Below are 15,002 nucleotides of genomic sequence, written 5' to 3'. Positions count from 1 at the left end.
CCAGCCTCTCTCTGCTGGCCCGGCAGGAGCTTTTTGTTCCCAGTGAGACACACAACATGTCTTTTCATTATGTTGCCTTATTTTACAAGATGTTAAACAACATGTTAACTGTTGATTCCCCTATGCGCCCCTGTCTGGACAGCGGAAGCTGCCGCTAAAAAGGTAGGAAGTTTTAACGATGATAAACTTGTGCTGTCACCTCATCCTTATTGGTGTGGGCATCTGTTTTCATTATCGATTACCACCGAATGCACCATATGTCTCCACTTGTGATACCCTTCATGTGCAGTTTGTGCCTTTTGTGTGGTTTGAACTTTGTGATCATGTGAACATGAATTATTAGATTGCCAGGTAAAAAAAAAAGAGAGAAATGAACCTTATTTAACATGTTGCACATATTAGTAGAGAGAGACTCCTATAGGATCACTAAAATTAGTTTAAAGTGCTTGAAATAGCAACTGCCCTTGCAGAAATGATTATGTAATTCAGCCTTTGTTTTGTAGGTAGAAACTGTACTAACTGCATAGTGCTGCTAGTTTGGACTGTTTCACTCTATGCACAAAACATTTGCACAAACAGCACTTAAAACTTCAGAGGGTAGCCATTTTCTGCCCCCTGAAAGTGATAGTGCAATACTCTGAACAAGGATGTTGTGCGACGACAACAGGCCCTCATTCAGTGCAAAAGGAACAGTTCAAAATATGTGAACAGAAGACTTCCTGCGACGCACTCAACCATTCAAGTGGTCAAAGCAGCAGACACAAACAAAGCTTCTCTTTTTGCTGTTTTCAATGTAGCAGCCTTGTGTATTTGATCTTTAAGCTTTAATCTTTATTTTCTAATTAAGGAAGACCGTTGCAATGTGTACAACTGCTTCAAAGCCATCGGCCTTTATCCTAGCATCCCAGTATTAATGTTGTGTTTTCATTCCAAAGTTATCAGAAATAGGAGATAAACGTTTGCTTACAGAATATCTTTAAACCATTGACCTAGTTCCAGGAACTGTGGCGTTTAGCACACTGGTGGTGCAACTCACCTCCCTATTTAGTCATATTTTAGGCATTTAACTTGACATATTCAGTATGTACAAACGAACTGAAGAAATAAGATCTGAAAGGAGCAGTGATCAGTTTTACTTTGATATACAAACAAGCAGAAGTTGATATGGAAGAGGTGAATGTGATAAATGTTAAGTAACAGATAGTTTGACTACTTTTGCTGTTTTATGAAGCCTTCTGCTCTCACACAATCCCTCATGCATGTGTTCTCCTCTCTAGGATTTTGCCTATCTGCCTGAGAAAGACAAGACAATGCTCATCGAAGGAGGGGTGACCCTCAGTGGCGGTCAAAGGGCTCGCCTTGGCCTGGCCAGGTACTCCCTGTCACACCTAAGCATCTGTCAACATGCCTCATTCAGATCTGTTTAGTGCAGACTACCTCTGCTGAGAGTCATAATTAGTCTTTGTCCAACCTTTATGTGACCATGTTGATTTGCAATAGATAAAAGTAGAACATGATTTAGAACTTGAGTCAGGTTTCTAATTGATGAAGAGATATAGCAAACAATTAGTTGTTTGTTGTGGTGTTTTAGAGCTCAGGGATGTTATGGTTAAGTGAGAAATGGGAGTCAAAGAGAGGGCCTCCTGAAAAATAACTAAAAAAATACACTAACATGCCAACATGTTGACTTCTGCAACCTTTGTCAACATTAGAGGTCTGTAAACACACTGTAATTCACAATGAATAAGTTCAAACATCAATTTCAGGGCCATAAACTAATCATCGCTATCAATATCATCATCACTGGCGCTTGCAAAGTAAGAGGTTCCATTCCTAGTAAGCCAATAAAAATATCCACTAAACATGCAAATATCTCAGATTTGACATATTTGGCAATGCTTTAAGTTTTAGTACTAGTTCCCAACAGTGTAGAGAATTGAGGCTTTGCTATACATAATCATAAACTGCCAAAGCTGATAACCATCACCTATCTATCTACTATCTTATCTGTTTGTCTGCCTGCACTTACTATTGTCTTTATGGTCACACATTGTAAGTGCTTCCTCCCTCGGCCTCAGTAGGACTTTATTACTGCATTAAATCTATGTCCTGATTGCAGTTGTCAGACAGACTCATATTCCCATGCATTATTTATTGGCTAAGTGTCGTGGCATCAATTTGTTGCCACTTATTGGTTTTTGAATCTAGCCTTCTCTGTAAACACTCACCGGATTTGATTTATCCCTAACTATGCCTGGCTTCCTCATTTGTTCTATGATAGAGTTTTCTATAACACTTTTTATGTAGACCACATCTATACGTCTATAGCGCATTATATATTATAATGCGTTCATAATGCTTTATGACGATACTCAAAGACATAATGTTTTCTGACGTTATAGACCTCAACTGTCTTCTAAATGCTCTTGACTAGTCATAAACTACTGTACAGGTTGACTGGTTGGGCTTATAACACATTATGACTACCTATACTCACCTATACACACACCTCAACAATCAACTGTAGTAAGAATTCATTCAATGCTGTAACAGTCCATGCAGCGTCATAGGTTATCATTGTCTATAATAATGCATGCTTCATCATAACACTTCATTGGTTCATTGTTGGTGTTAAGTAAAGTGTGATACATCATGGTAAATGGACTGCACTTATATAGCGCCACTCAAAGTGCTTTTACACTACATATCTCATTCACGCATTCACAAACATTCATACAATGATGGCCTTGGCTGCCGTGCATCAGTTTTAGGAATTAACCATTCACACACATTCACACATCGGTGGCACAGCCTTCAGGAGCAATTTGGGGTTCATTTCAGCCCAAGAACACTTCGACATGCAGACCGGAAGATCCAGGGATCGGTCTCCCAGTTATCTGATTAGTGGACGACCCGCTCTACCTCCTGAGCCACAGCCGCCCCTTTTCATGCTTTTAAAAGAATTTATGATGGATTATAAGTGATTATTATGTAAGAAGGAAAACTGCAGAGAATTAAAAATAAAATGTGTCTGCTTTAGGGAGAGCGATGAGCTGTGATGTTCTAACAAACCTATAACAACAAAGTTTTGTTCTCTTTCTCTTTCTGTGTGTATTCCTTTCAGTTTTTTTCTTATTTTCTCTTACCTCAACATTTTTATTTCCTCAGTACAGGTCATTGTTTCTCACACATTCTTTTGGCCTTTCTGTTTCGCTCTGACTCACTGTGTTTTTTGCCCTCAGGGCTGTGTATAAAGATGCAGACCTCTACCTACTGGATGCACCTTTCACCCACCTGGACATTGTGACGGAGAAAGAGATCTTTGAGAAGTGTGTATCCAAACAGAGAGTCTTTCATGTGAAGGAGGTGGGGGTGGCTGAGCTACAGTTTTAAGTTCAAGGTCAAGGTTGTCTCTTGTTGTGACAGACTGGGGTTGGTGAGTTACGGCTGCCTCGTCCCACTGTAACCTTCTCAGGAAATGGGATTTTTTTTTTTTGAAGTTGAGCAAAAGGGGATTATGTTTTGATGAAATGTGGACTTTGGCAATCTTTCAAAGGGGAGAAGAAGGCAAAATCGTGGAGTCGATCTTCTTGTTGTGTAGTCTAAAGTTAAATATAACTGTGGTAACAAACACATAGAGTAGTACGTTCATTTTGAGCGCTGGTTATTCTTTAATGACTTGACACCTCACACTTTTAATGTTTTTTTTTAATATAAGCAGTAGCAATACAGCAATTAATTGATTAATTAATTTCACTATTATCCCCAGTTTGAAATATTGTGTAGAGGTTTCTGTCATTTACAATCAATAAAGTAGTATTAGTGATTTAAGTCTGCAGTGTTATAAAATAAATTAATCCATTATAATTGTGAAACCAGGAATGATCCATCCAAATGTATAATCATTGCATCCCTACTGAGAAGCCAGTTGTCAGCTGATTTTTTTACAATCTCAGTTTTCTGTGTCACTGCACAGGTGTGTCTGTAAACTTATGGCCTCCAAGACGCGTATTGTCGTCACCAGCAAGTTGGAGCATCTGAAACGAGCAGACAAAATCCTCCTCCTGCACAATGGAGACTGCTACTTCTACGGCACCTTCTCAGAGCTGCAGGCCCAGCGGCCTGACTTCAGCTCGCTCCTCCTCGGCCTGCAGGCTTATGACAACATTAATGCCGAGCGACGCAGCTCCATCCTCACAGAAACCCTCCGCAGGGTCTCCATCGATGAAACCGCTGGCTTCCGGAGTCCGGACCAGATGCGCCAGTCATTCCGCCAGCCACCACCTCCACTAATCGTCCCTGGACCCCAAGGCAATTCTGGAAGCGATGGCTACCCAGAAAAACGCAAACAGTCCCTCATCCTCAATCCCTTGGCTGCTGCTCGCAAGTTTTCCTTCATTGGGAATTCCCAACAGACTACAAATCCTCCCCAGTCCATGACGATAGAGGACAGTGTTCGTGAAATTTCTGACAGGAAATTCTCTGTAGTACCCGAGGATGATCAAGTAGAGGAAGTGCTCCCTAGAGGGAACATGTACCATCATGGGCTGCAGCACCTCCACGGGCAGCGGCGCCAGTCTGTCCTGGCGTTCATCACCAACTCTCAGGGTCAGGATCGCAGAGAGCAGATGCAGTCCTCCTTCAGAAAAAAGCTGTCCATCACACCACAGTGCGATCTGGCGTCTGAGCTGGACATTTATGCCCGGCGCCTGTCCAAGGACAGTGTCTATGACATTAGTGAGGAAGTGGATGAAGAAGACATGGAGGTAGAGCAGCCCCTTTTTCAGGACACAAAAATGTATCTGACTGTGTACTCAAATATGTTTAGACTATCAGAAGAATCAAACGGTTTTCTTCACCTGACAAGATATCTGGATGTACAGAGTAGTTGATTTGAGGCAATTCTGTTTCTTCACAGCAATGCTTCGCAGATGAACGTGAGAAAATCTTTGAAACTACCTCATGGAGCACTTACCTTCGCTACATCACCACCAACAAGAGCTTAGTCTACGTCTTGATTTTCATCGTCTTTGTCTTCATCATTGAGGTAAAATCACCTTCTTTTTTTTTACCTTGTTTTCTAAATTAAGTCAATTCAGTCAACAAAAATGTTTGTTTTCTTTCCACCAACAGGTTGCTGGGTCAGTCATTGGCATTTTCCTCATTACTGAGTAAGTGTCGTTATTCAGTCTGTAATTAACTGTCTGCATTTACAGTATTTGCCCCGAACAGAAATACTAAATATAATATAATATATAATATTATTTATTTATTGAGAAAAGTATTTGGTGGTTAAAGTAGTTTTGTTTCATAAGGTACATGTAAATATTTCTCGTACAAAGTACGTAGTTTTATCTCTCTTCTATAAGACTTAGAAAAACAACAATGTACAATATGTTTAAATATACAGTATGAATGTCATATATGTTAAAATACATTTAAATGGTCAAGAAAATTCTAATTTATTGTTTTTCTGAGGAACCTGTGATTTTGAATCTTGAATTTTCTAAGTTGTAAGCAGTTAAGTGTAAAGTGTTACTAATGCATATCTAAATCATTTAGCTGTTTCGGGAACTGTTACATTAAACAATGGTTTAAAAATCTGATTTATATGCATATCCTGCTCAGTAGTAGTAGTAGTGGTAGTAGTCCATGTTTTATTCACAATCATTTGCTTTATTCTACCAGCACGATCTGGAGGGACAGCGCCAACCCTTCATCGCCCAACTACATTGACGAGCAGCATGTGAACGCCTCATCGCCCCCCACCCACCTGGCAGTTATCGTCACACCGACCAGTGCTTACTACATCATCTACATCTACGTGGCCACATCGGAGAGTGTGCTGGCCTTGGGATTTTTCAGGGGTCTCCCATTAGTGCACACATTACTCACAGTGTCCAAAAGACTACATGAACAGATGCTTAGCGCTGTAATACGAGCTCCCATGGCTGTGCTCAACACCATGAAGACAGGTGATTTGGTTTAGTTTAATATTTCTCTGGGCTTTACTGTTCTGACTGACTTTCAGATCTGACAACTCAATTTACAAATGGAATATAATATGCATAGCTATGGTTATGATTTCCTTCACCTGAAAATAAGAATCCTGTTTTTGTTACCTTAGAATGAACCTTTTATATCTACACAGGCCACGTGTCCTCTTCCAGAGTCCTCTATGTGTCTACAGTAGCCCAGAATGGACAAACTAAACACTAGCTTTAGATAAGGCCTTTCACTCGTAGTTTTTCTTGACATTAGGAAGGGTAGGGTGAATGTCGGGGAGTTGCAATCAGCAAATCCTATACGCTGATCCTAGCTATAAATATAAAGAACTATATAAATACTAGATTATATAAACTATATAAATAGCTTTAAATATCTTGTGAATATTGTGGAACAGCGTCCTTGAATTCACTTGTTTTTGTTTGTGTGTCTACCTGTAGAACTACATGTGTTTAGCCATAATGAATCCCATACTAATGTAGTCATTCACTACAATGATAGTTTTCATTAAATATTTCAGGCCGCATCATGAACAGATTCACCAAGGACATGGCCACCATAGATGACATGCTGCCTCTGGTGCTGTTTGACCAAATACAGGTATTTAACTAACACAATGAATGGCATATCCTACTGTAACAATCTACTGATTTTTATTCATTGTACATCCTTTAAACATGTGTGAGGCACGTATCTCTGCTGCTGATTGTTCTTTTTCTTTTCTTTTGTTCTTTTTTTCACCATCACCAGCTCACATTAATTGTTTTGGGGGCCATCTTCACTGTGTCCATCATGCGGCCTTACATCTTCATCGCTGCCATCCCATTGGCTTTCATCTTTGTTGTCCTCAGAAAGTACTTTTTAAGAACTGGAGAGCAACTCAAGCTACTGGAGGCTGAAGGTGAGAGTGGGGAGAAATTTGTGTGTCTGACATGGCACTATTTTTTATTTTTTTTGTACCAGAGAGGAGAAGCAAAGAACATGCTGCTTCCCATCATAGCATTACATGGGAAGTTAAGTACTGAGTAAGGAGAATGACATTCTCTTAAAGAAAACTATACATTTGGTGTCTGAATCATACTGTTTTGATCCAGAGCGTTTTCAGCAGAAGCGTATATTTGTAAGGTTAGTTCAATAATGTACAAGCTCTCCAAGATCAGCTGTACATACATGAACAGTCATCTTGCTGACGAGAGTTCAAATGTTCAGGAATAAAAGTGAAAATGTTATAGGAAAACCAATAGAGAACAGAGGAAGCGAAACTTGGGGGCAGACCCCACTGTCATTGTAACTGCCCGTCAGCAGGCAGAGCTGCTGCGTGTTCCAGGGCCAAGGGGGCAAAGTTCAGGATGAAGAACAAAAACATGACAGAGGAAGGGTTGAAGGAGAGGATGAATGGGCTGCCACAGAGGGGTGGGAACAGTTAAAGGAAGTGAGGCAGGGTGAATGATAATAATTATAAGAGCTGTCCTCCAATTAGCAAAGAGTTCGGTATCCATGTTAAAAGAAAAAAAAAATATTAAAAGCTTGTATCCATTAGTTTGAGCATCTCATAACATTATGGAGTTTGTTGGGGCGTTAATATTTGGCTGTACATTTTTAGGACAATCTCTGAAACTACTGAACATCTCATAATCAGTGATATGTTACAGAAATGGTCACTCTGCTGACATTGTTTGGGCAACAATGAGGAGCATGGAAGGAAGCTGCATTGGTCAGTTTTCCTACAGTTCAAACCACCAAAATCTACGTTTGTATCTTTTTTATGATCCAGGATATCTGCATGTCATAAAGTCTTAAACACTACTGAATTCAGTTTCCTCAATCTGATTGCAGGCTATTGGGAAACATTACACACTCAAACGAAACATAAACAATTGTCGCAACAGTGGATTGTTGTACTGGACGAGGCTGTTTCAGTCAGAACTATCAGATCTGTAGCAAACACTGTCTCTACTGATGGTTACAATAGACACAATTAACAATGCAATTAACAACAGCAACTGAAAAATGCCTTAGTTAATATACATTTTCCTCTCTGGGTGATAAAATAATCCTCTGACATTTTGTTGGTGTTTCAGCCATTGGTTGCCAATTGCAGCATCCCTGTGGTGGGCGCGGCTTGTATGTGACAAGTTGGGCTTGTAAAACACTATTCAAATTATTTTTGATAGTTAATGTATTCATCTACAGTATTTATGACATTTATCTAGATCTTATCCGGAACTTTATCGTTAGGATTTATGTGTTATCCTGCCATAATAGTTCTAGGCTATATCATATCAGATCAACCTATATCGATTCAGATTAAGAAGTCATTGTGTGTCAGCTAGCAGTGTAGCTCTGTTCAGCCAGAGGATGAGAAAGCAGATGACTGGACTGCTGACAGAGATGCCACTGTGTTTTTCATACCTCCCTGCTCTGCTCTCGACTCTGTTGTTAAACGTGTTTCGGTGATGACGCCGGGGTCTTTCCGGAACACCGACAGCAGGTCTGGGTTAGACAGATGATCCGAGCTGGGATTTCCTTCAACCCCATCCTGATGTATCACAAGCAGCATGTCAGACAATATACAGTGGAAATGATGTGTATTAGTCACTCAAATGATTATTACAGTGTTTTTGTTTTTTGGCAGCCTTGTTTTATTTACATTACTGAAATAATAGTCCTGCAAAAGACCAATTCTAAAGGATTATTGAAAGCAAAAAGAGGTTTGAAACTTACAAAAAACAGCAAAAATCTGTACCTTTCCCAGTAATATTATTATAACACGTATCCCTGCTCCTCTCCTGCAGCTCGCAGCCCCATCTTCTCCCACCTCATCATCTCATTGAAAGGTTTATGGACAATTCGGGCATTTGGGCGTCAGACCTACTTCGAGACGCTCTTCCACAAGGCGCTGAACACTCACACAGCCACCTGGTTCCACTACCTGGCCACACTGCGTTGGTTTCTCTTCCGCTGTGACATGATCTTCGTTCTGTTCTTCACCGCCGCCGCCTTCATCGCCGTGGGAACCAACAGTAAGTGATGGGATTGCATGTATGCATTTAGGATAGATCTCAGTCTTGGCTGCCCTTCAGTGGTTAACCTTATCACCTGCTACAGTACAACACAGGTTGAGACATGATGAGATCACTGTTTGGTGAAGCAAATAATAGCTAAAAACCAGTATGTAGTACAAAAGGAAAGTGTGTTTTTGTATAATTTGGTACAAACTGATTTGAAACAGTGATTTATGATGCAAATGAGGTGAAACTGAAAAAAAAAACTGCATAAGGACGAATCTGTTTTTGTAAGTGTAGCCTTTAAGAAAAGGGCGTCAAACCACAGGTTGCATTAGACTTCAGTTTCAATCACAATAACATTTAATATTCAAAAATGACTGATATGTATTTTATAAGGGCATGGAAGGAAAAGATGAATAGAGAGACCAACTGTGCTTTTTCATGAACTTTCCATGAAGCTGATGACTGATCTTTTCTTTGCTGCCACATGCTTCTCTCGTGCCTGATTATCAGTATTACTTAATGTCTCATCGATTCCTCTTTTTTCATCTACTTTATCAGCCACATTACAACTATTATTATTATTAACTACTATGCATTCTAAAGAAACTTCAGACACTCAGCTGCGTGGCATGTTGTGATAGCTAGTCTACTTCACACTAAAAAAGGCTAATTTTGAGGTGTTGTTATTTATAGTAATTATGCAGTGCCCATGCAGAGTTTGACACCTCTGCTTCAAGGGAACAAGAGCAGCAGCTGTAGTTTGTACACATGAATCCCAGGGTCAAGGAAGGAACATCTTGAAATACCAGTAAGTTAGTTACTAAACAACTTCTTCTTTTCCACCGGGCCTGTGAAGTGAAGAGGCCTCTGTCTTATCTGTGTGTTACAGTCAGATATCAGAATCATGACGGACAGTTTGTCTGTGAAAACTGATCAAAACTGTTGGAATCCCACCGGATAACATGTCATGTACAAAAGGAAGCGTGTGTGTTTTTGATTAAATGAATGGGATGTACATGCATGAACATGCACACATATACACACACACACACACAAACAAGCATGTGTTGCTGCGTCATACCCTGTGTTTATGTTGAGAGCAAATTAAAGGGTCATTTCACAGCTCATTAGTTTCTAATAGAGCCAGTAGGAGAACTGCAATACCTGAGTGCTGCTCTGACATCAGAGAGGGCAGCTTTGATTGGACAATGCTAATGAGAGTGTGTGTGTATACTCTACAGAGGACAAACCAGGGGAGGTTGGCATCATCGTTGCCCTGGCCATGCTCATACTGGGGACTTTCCAATGGGCTGTCATCACCAGCATCACTGTAGATGGACTGGTATGTGGTTCTCACACACACACACACACACACAAATCTATCATTGTTTGCATCATAGCAATGCCTGACTTAGATTAAAATACCACACAATCAGTGGCCAGTCAAAAGTGTGTCAAGCGTTACAAAGACACACATCAGAAGTTTTTCTGAACATGTATGGGTTCGTTTTTTAACACCTGTGTCAGCAACCAGATCTCTGCAGGCAGTTCACAATGTTCCTGCCCATCTGGTCTTCAACCTTCCCACATTTTCCTACAGTGCTCCACTTCACCGATCATTTCACTGAAGTTCACATGAAATTCAAAATTCTAGCGTTAGCCTTCTTTCCTCAAAAAACATGGAGAAAATCTACCATCTGGATAAGGGATGGCCCCGTCACAAAGAAGATCCTGTGGTCACTCATCTCGGCCACCTCAGTCCCGGCCCCTATTGAAGTTAGTCCAGAAGAATCACTGCCTCAATTCCATCGCTACATCTTATTTCCTAAAAGAGACAAAAAGACAGTAGTTAGTTAGTTAGTTTTAGTTTTAGTATGGTCATTGAACAGACCAGATCTTGGACTAACTTGATTACACCAGATTTGTTTGTTGCAAAGACCCAGTCGTTGTTGGAAGCTTGGCCAGTGAACCATCTCTCCATCACAGTCTATCACTGTGAGTCCTTCCTCTGAAGCAGTTTTTCATTTAGACATTTGACATTTCTTCCTAAACGTTTACACAGTTTGGAAACCTAATCCACTCCACTCTGCGGTCACTTGACACTGCTAATCCAACTGCAGACATGTGCTACCCCAGTGAGACAGGATTTTACCGGCCTCTTCTATTCAACAGCAAAAACAGGATTCACCTAAGCAGGTGTAACATGTAAGAGGTTCCAGTCTTTGCCCATGAGCAGCTGTTCTCACCCACATTATGGCTGGTGGAACTGCTTATCACAGTGCAGAGATTCTGGAGATTCCTGCCTCAACCACTCAATGGAGAACAGTAGTGCTACATTAGTAGTATCATATTTATACTGGCTAACTCCCAGCAACCCCACAGCTCTGTTCATCTTTGCTCTCATCCTTTCAGATGCGTTCAGTGGATCGGGTGTTCAGGTTCATTGATCTTCCATCAGAGGAGCCTCTGCCGGGGAAATCCGGTGGGAAAGGAGGCTCCGACCTTGTCATTGACAACCCTCACGCCCAAGACTGCTGGCCCAACCGTGGCCAGATGGACGTCCAGGGCCTCACCGTGAAATACACAGAGGCTGGACGAGCCGTCCTCAAAGACATCTCCTTCTCTGTGGAGGGTGGACAGAGTGTAAGTCTTGAATGATGGTGAAGAGTGTGTGACTGGGTTTTAATGAAACTTGGCAGAGTGATGTGTGTTAGCTCTGCTTTATTGGATTTTTAAACATCAGAACACTAATTAGCCCAGGAGGAGTGCTGCCATTAGGGTCACAGAGAGGTTATAGCACGGTGACATTCATGACAGCAGACTGGCAGTCTCATGTGTGTGCTGACATGTCATCTGTTTAAAGCTAATACAATCATTGTTCTTATATTACAACATTTGTTGTGGGAGTTATTGGTGCCTCTGCAGTTTTCTTTCGCTTCACTTTAAGCTCATTATTTTGTTATCGGACTGCAACTTTACTGTTTTGTGTCAGTCTCATTGCGCTCACAATCGTTTCCAGATGAGGCCGTTGTTGGTAAAGAACTGTATCTGGGTTTCGTTGCCAAATAGCTTTCAGTAGAAAAAGAGAAAACATGTAATAATTTGACCACTCTCCCTCTCTGACAGTGATTATAGTCTGTATGAGCCCCTCATAATGAATCCTGGAGGACAACAGAGCTCAATAAGTGTCAGTCACTTTAGCCTTGTCCCATTAGATTCTCTGTGGCCTCCTGATAAATGGACTAATTGTTGCTGCGAGGCTACAGGAGAAAAGACACAAAGCTTTTAGAGTCCTAAACACCTCAAGGCAGTTTATTTCACAATGCCATGAGTATACAGTATGTACTGCACTCTGTACAGTATTTGTACATATGTACAGTAAGTGTGCATACTTATATAGATGCATGCTCAGAAGAAAAAACGGGGAAATTAACGGGGAGTTAATCAAGCTTTTTTAATCAACTTAAAACCTTAAAATGCTGGTGTGTGTGTGTGTGTGTGTGTGTGTGTGTAGGTGGGTCTGCTGGGTCGAACAGGTTCAGGTAAGAGCACCCTGCTCTCTGCTCTGCTGCGCCTCGCCTCCACTGACGGAGAAATCTCCATTGACGGCGTCTCCTGGAGCTCCGTCTCTCTGCACACATGGAGGAAGGCCTTTGGAGTGGTGCCACAGGTACGCCTACAGTATGACCCCCAAGCTGCTTTTCAGCAAGCACACTATTTTAAACAAATCAAATGCAATTCCAAGCAAGTGATCGACAGATCACAATAAAACAACCAAAAGTAAAGTCATCAAGACAACAATATAAGATTAGATAATAAATATAAAAATGATGAATTATTCCTCAAAATCAATTGATTACAGTGTATCAGTGAAGAAAAACAACATTGAATAAGATAAATGTTGATAAATTATGAATATATAATTAAAGTATAAATAAGTATAAATAACAAAACAATAAAATTATAAAAACTACATAAACTGAATAAATGGGACATCAAAACTCATGGCACAACATAAACAGGTCACTGACCAAGTTAAGATCATTCTGACTCACCATCACCATCAAGCATCTCCCTGCCTTTGTAATTGATCCAAATTATTGTCATTACAGGACTACACTTCACGTTTCTAATCCAATCCTTTGACTATGTGATTGAAATGTTTTCAACAGAGAGTCTTTATTCTGACTGGAACATTTCGGATGAACCTAGACCCACACGGACGTTACAGCGACGACGAGCTGTGGAGTGTAGCCGAGGAGGTGAGGCTCTCTGTCCGAAAGAATACACTGATATACTGATCAGTTTGATGTGCAGATGTTTTGCCTGTAACATGTTAGGGTAACCCAAATCTAAACTAAAACTGTCCTGCTGTGTCAGCTTATTTAAATGAATCTGCAATGTCAATAAAATTGAAGCTGTCTTCAACGCTGCATTTCTTCAAAGATGCTGCTTTGTGAGATGAAAACACCATTCCTTCTGTTTCCCTACATGATGGTCAGTGGAGTGAATTCTTAAATGAAACCTGTTGTGTGTCCTAAGGTGGGTTTGAAGTCAGTCATCGAGCAGTTTCCAGACAAGCTGGACTTTCAGCTGGAAGACGGTGGCAACGTGTTGAGCAACGGTCACAAACAGCTGCTGTGTCTCGCCCGTTCCATCCTGAGCAAGGCCCGCATCCTGCTGCTGGACGAACCCTCTGCCTACCTTGACCCCATGTCAGTATTAACACCAACTTGTGTGTGTGTGTGTGTGTGTGTGTGTGTGTTAACACCAACTTGTGTGTGTGTGTGTGTGTGTGTGTGTGTGTATGTCTCAGTTTATGTGATTTTGTTTTTCTATATTTTGGAGGTCCCAACATGAGGAGTGGTGTGTGTGCGTGTGTGTGTGCATACTGAGGTCACAGTGCAGCAGAAGTCACCCAGATCCAACATGTTTGGTGTTCCTGTCACTGCATATGGTGACAATCTGAAGTGCTTACAGTAATTCAGATTGTATGTGGGAGTGTGTGTGTGTGTGTGTGTGTGCACAACCATATGTGCAGATGGTAAATGAAGCCTATAATGAGCAACTTAGTTTAACCTGAGGCCAACGCTGACGGTTCTTTCATGTTGGCCTCAACAGGAACAGAACGCTGAGCTAATGTGATAACAGTAGAGAGAGACTGCCTTTGATGATGAAGATGATGATGGATGTGTGTGTGTGTGTGTGTGTGTGTGTGTGTCTGTGTGTCTGTGTGTGTGTGTGTGTCTGTGTGTGTGAGCAGAACGTTACAGGTCCTGAGGAAGACACTGAAGCAGGCATTCTCTGGCTGTACCGTCATCCTATCAGAACACAGAGTGGAGCCGCTGCTGGAGTGTCAATCATTCCTGGTGAGATTTGACTCATAAACGTTGAGCTTCTTCAACATTTTAAAGCTCAGGTGCTGATGAAAAAACATGAAGCTTTATCAGTCTGTTATGAAGTGATACAAGATTCAACTCTATTGCCTTGTGTTGGATGTGGGTTGCCAACGTGTGTTGGAGTGTTCACATGTTGCTAATGAGGGTCTGTGTTGGAACAAGCAGTCGGCGTGACGGTAACATGAGGGAAGTGACCTTAATGTTACTAGAGAGAGAGGAACCAGGACTAAGAGTATGATTTGTAGATAGATCGATAGATCGATAGATAGATAGATAGATAGATAGATAGATAGATAGATAGATAGATAGATAGATAGATAGATAGATAGATAGATAGATAGATAGATAGAATCACTGTATGAAAAACATTTTGATTAACAATGTCTCAACTCGGCTCATCTTTCTGTGTTTGGTGGAGCAGAGTAAAGTTTGTCCCTGAGGGTAAATCTGTGTTCGGCATGGAGCTACAGTCGATTGCTTCATGTAAAAAAACATCAAGTGTTGAGACATGATGCTAGACAGTTATTGTACAAGAAAACCTGAAACATAAAAAGAGTCTTTGCCCACCTGTTTGCTTCAGATTGCC

At 41.0% G+C, this 15,002-nt stretch overlaps 1 protein-coding gene across 1 annotated transcript in view; it reads left to right on the top strand.

The window, feature by feature from the left end:
• The window catches only part of cftr (CF transmembrane conductance regulator), a 33,379-nt gene that overhangs the window by 15,355 nt on the left and 3,022 nt on the right, over positions 1–15,002 (top strand). Inside the window, exons 12-26 of the mRNA XM_019261484.2 lie at positions 1,278–1,372; positions 3,243–3,329; positions 3,977–4,766; positions 4,919–5,047; positions 5,134–5,171; positions 5,689–5,975; positions 6,527–6,606; positions 6,757–6,907; positions 8,802–9,029; positions 10,259–10,359; positions 11,430–11,660; positions 12,532–12,687; positions 13,190–13,279; positions 13,560–13,732; positions 14,281–14,386. Coding sequence (XP_019117029.1) covers positions 1,278–1,372; positions 3,243–3,329; positions 3,977–4,766; positions 4,919–5,047; positions 5,134–5,171; positions 5,689–5,975; positions 6,527–6,606; positions 6,757–6,907; positions 8,802–9,029; positions 10,259–10,359; positions 11,430–11,660; positions 12,532–12,687; positions 13,190–13,279; positions 13,560–13,732; positions 14,281–14,386 — 2,742 coding nt within the window. The remainder of the gene's footprint in view (positions 1–1,277; positions 1,373–3,242; positions 3,330–3,976; positions 4,767–4,918; positions 5,048–5,133; positions 5,172–5,688; positions 5,976–6,526; positions 6,607–6,756; positions 6,908–8,801; positions 9,030–10,258; positions 10,360–11,429; positions 11,661–12,531; positions 12,688–13,189; positions 13,280–13,559; positions 13,733–14,280; positions 14,387–15,002) is intronic.

Source organism: Larimichthys crocea, chromosome X, assembly GCF_000972845.2.
Source record: "Larimichthys crocea isolate SSNF chromosome X, L_crocea_2.0, whole genome shotgun sequence".
In the NCBI taxonomy this organism is placed as follows: Eukaryota; Metazoa; Chordata; class Actinopteri; family Sciaenidae; genus Larimichthys; species Larimichthys crocea.
This window is presented reverse-complemented; position numbering and strand designations above follow the sequence as displayed.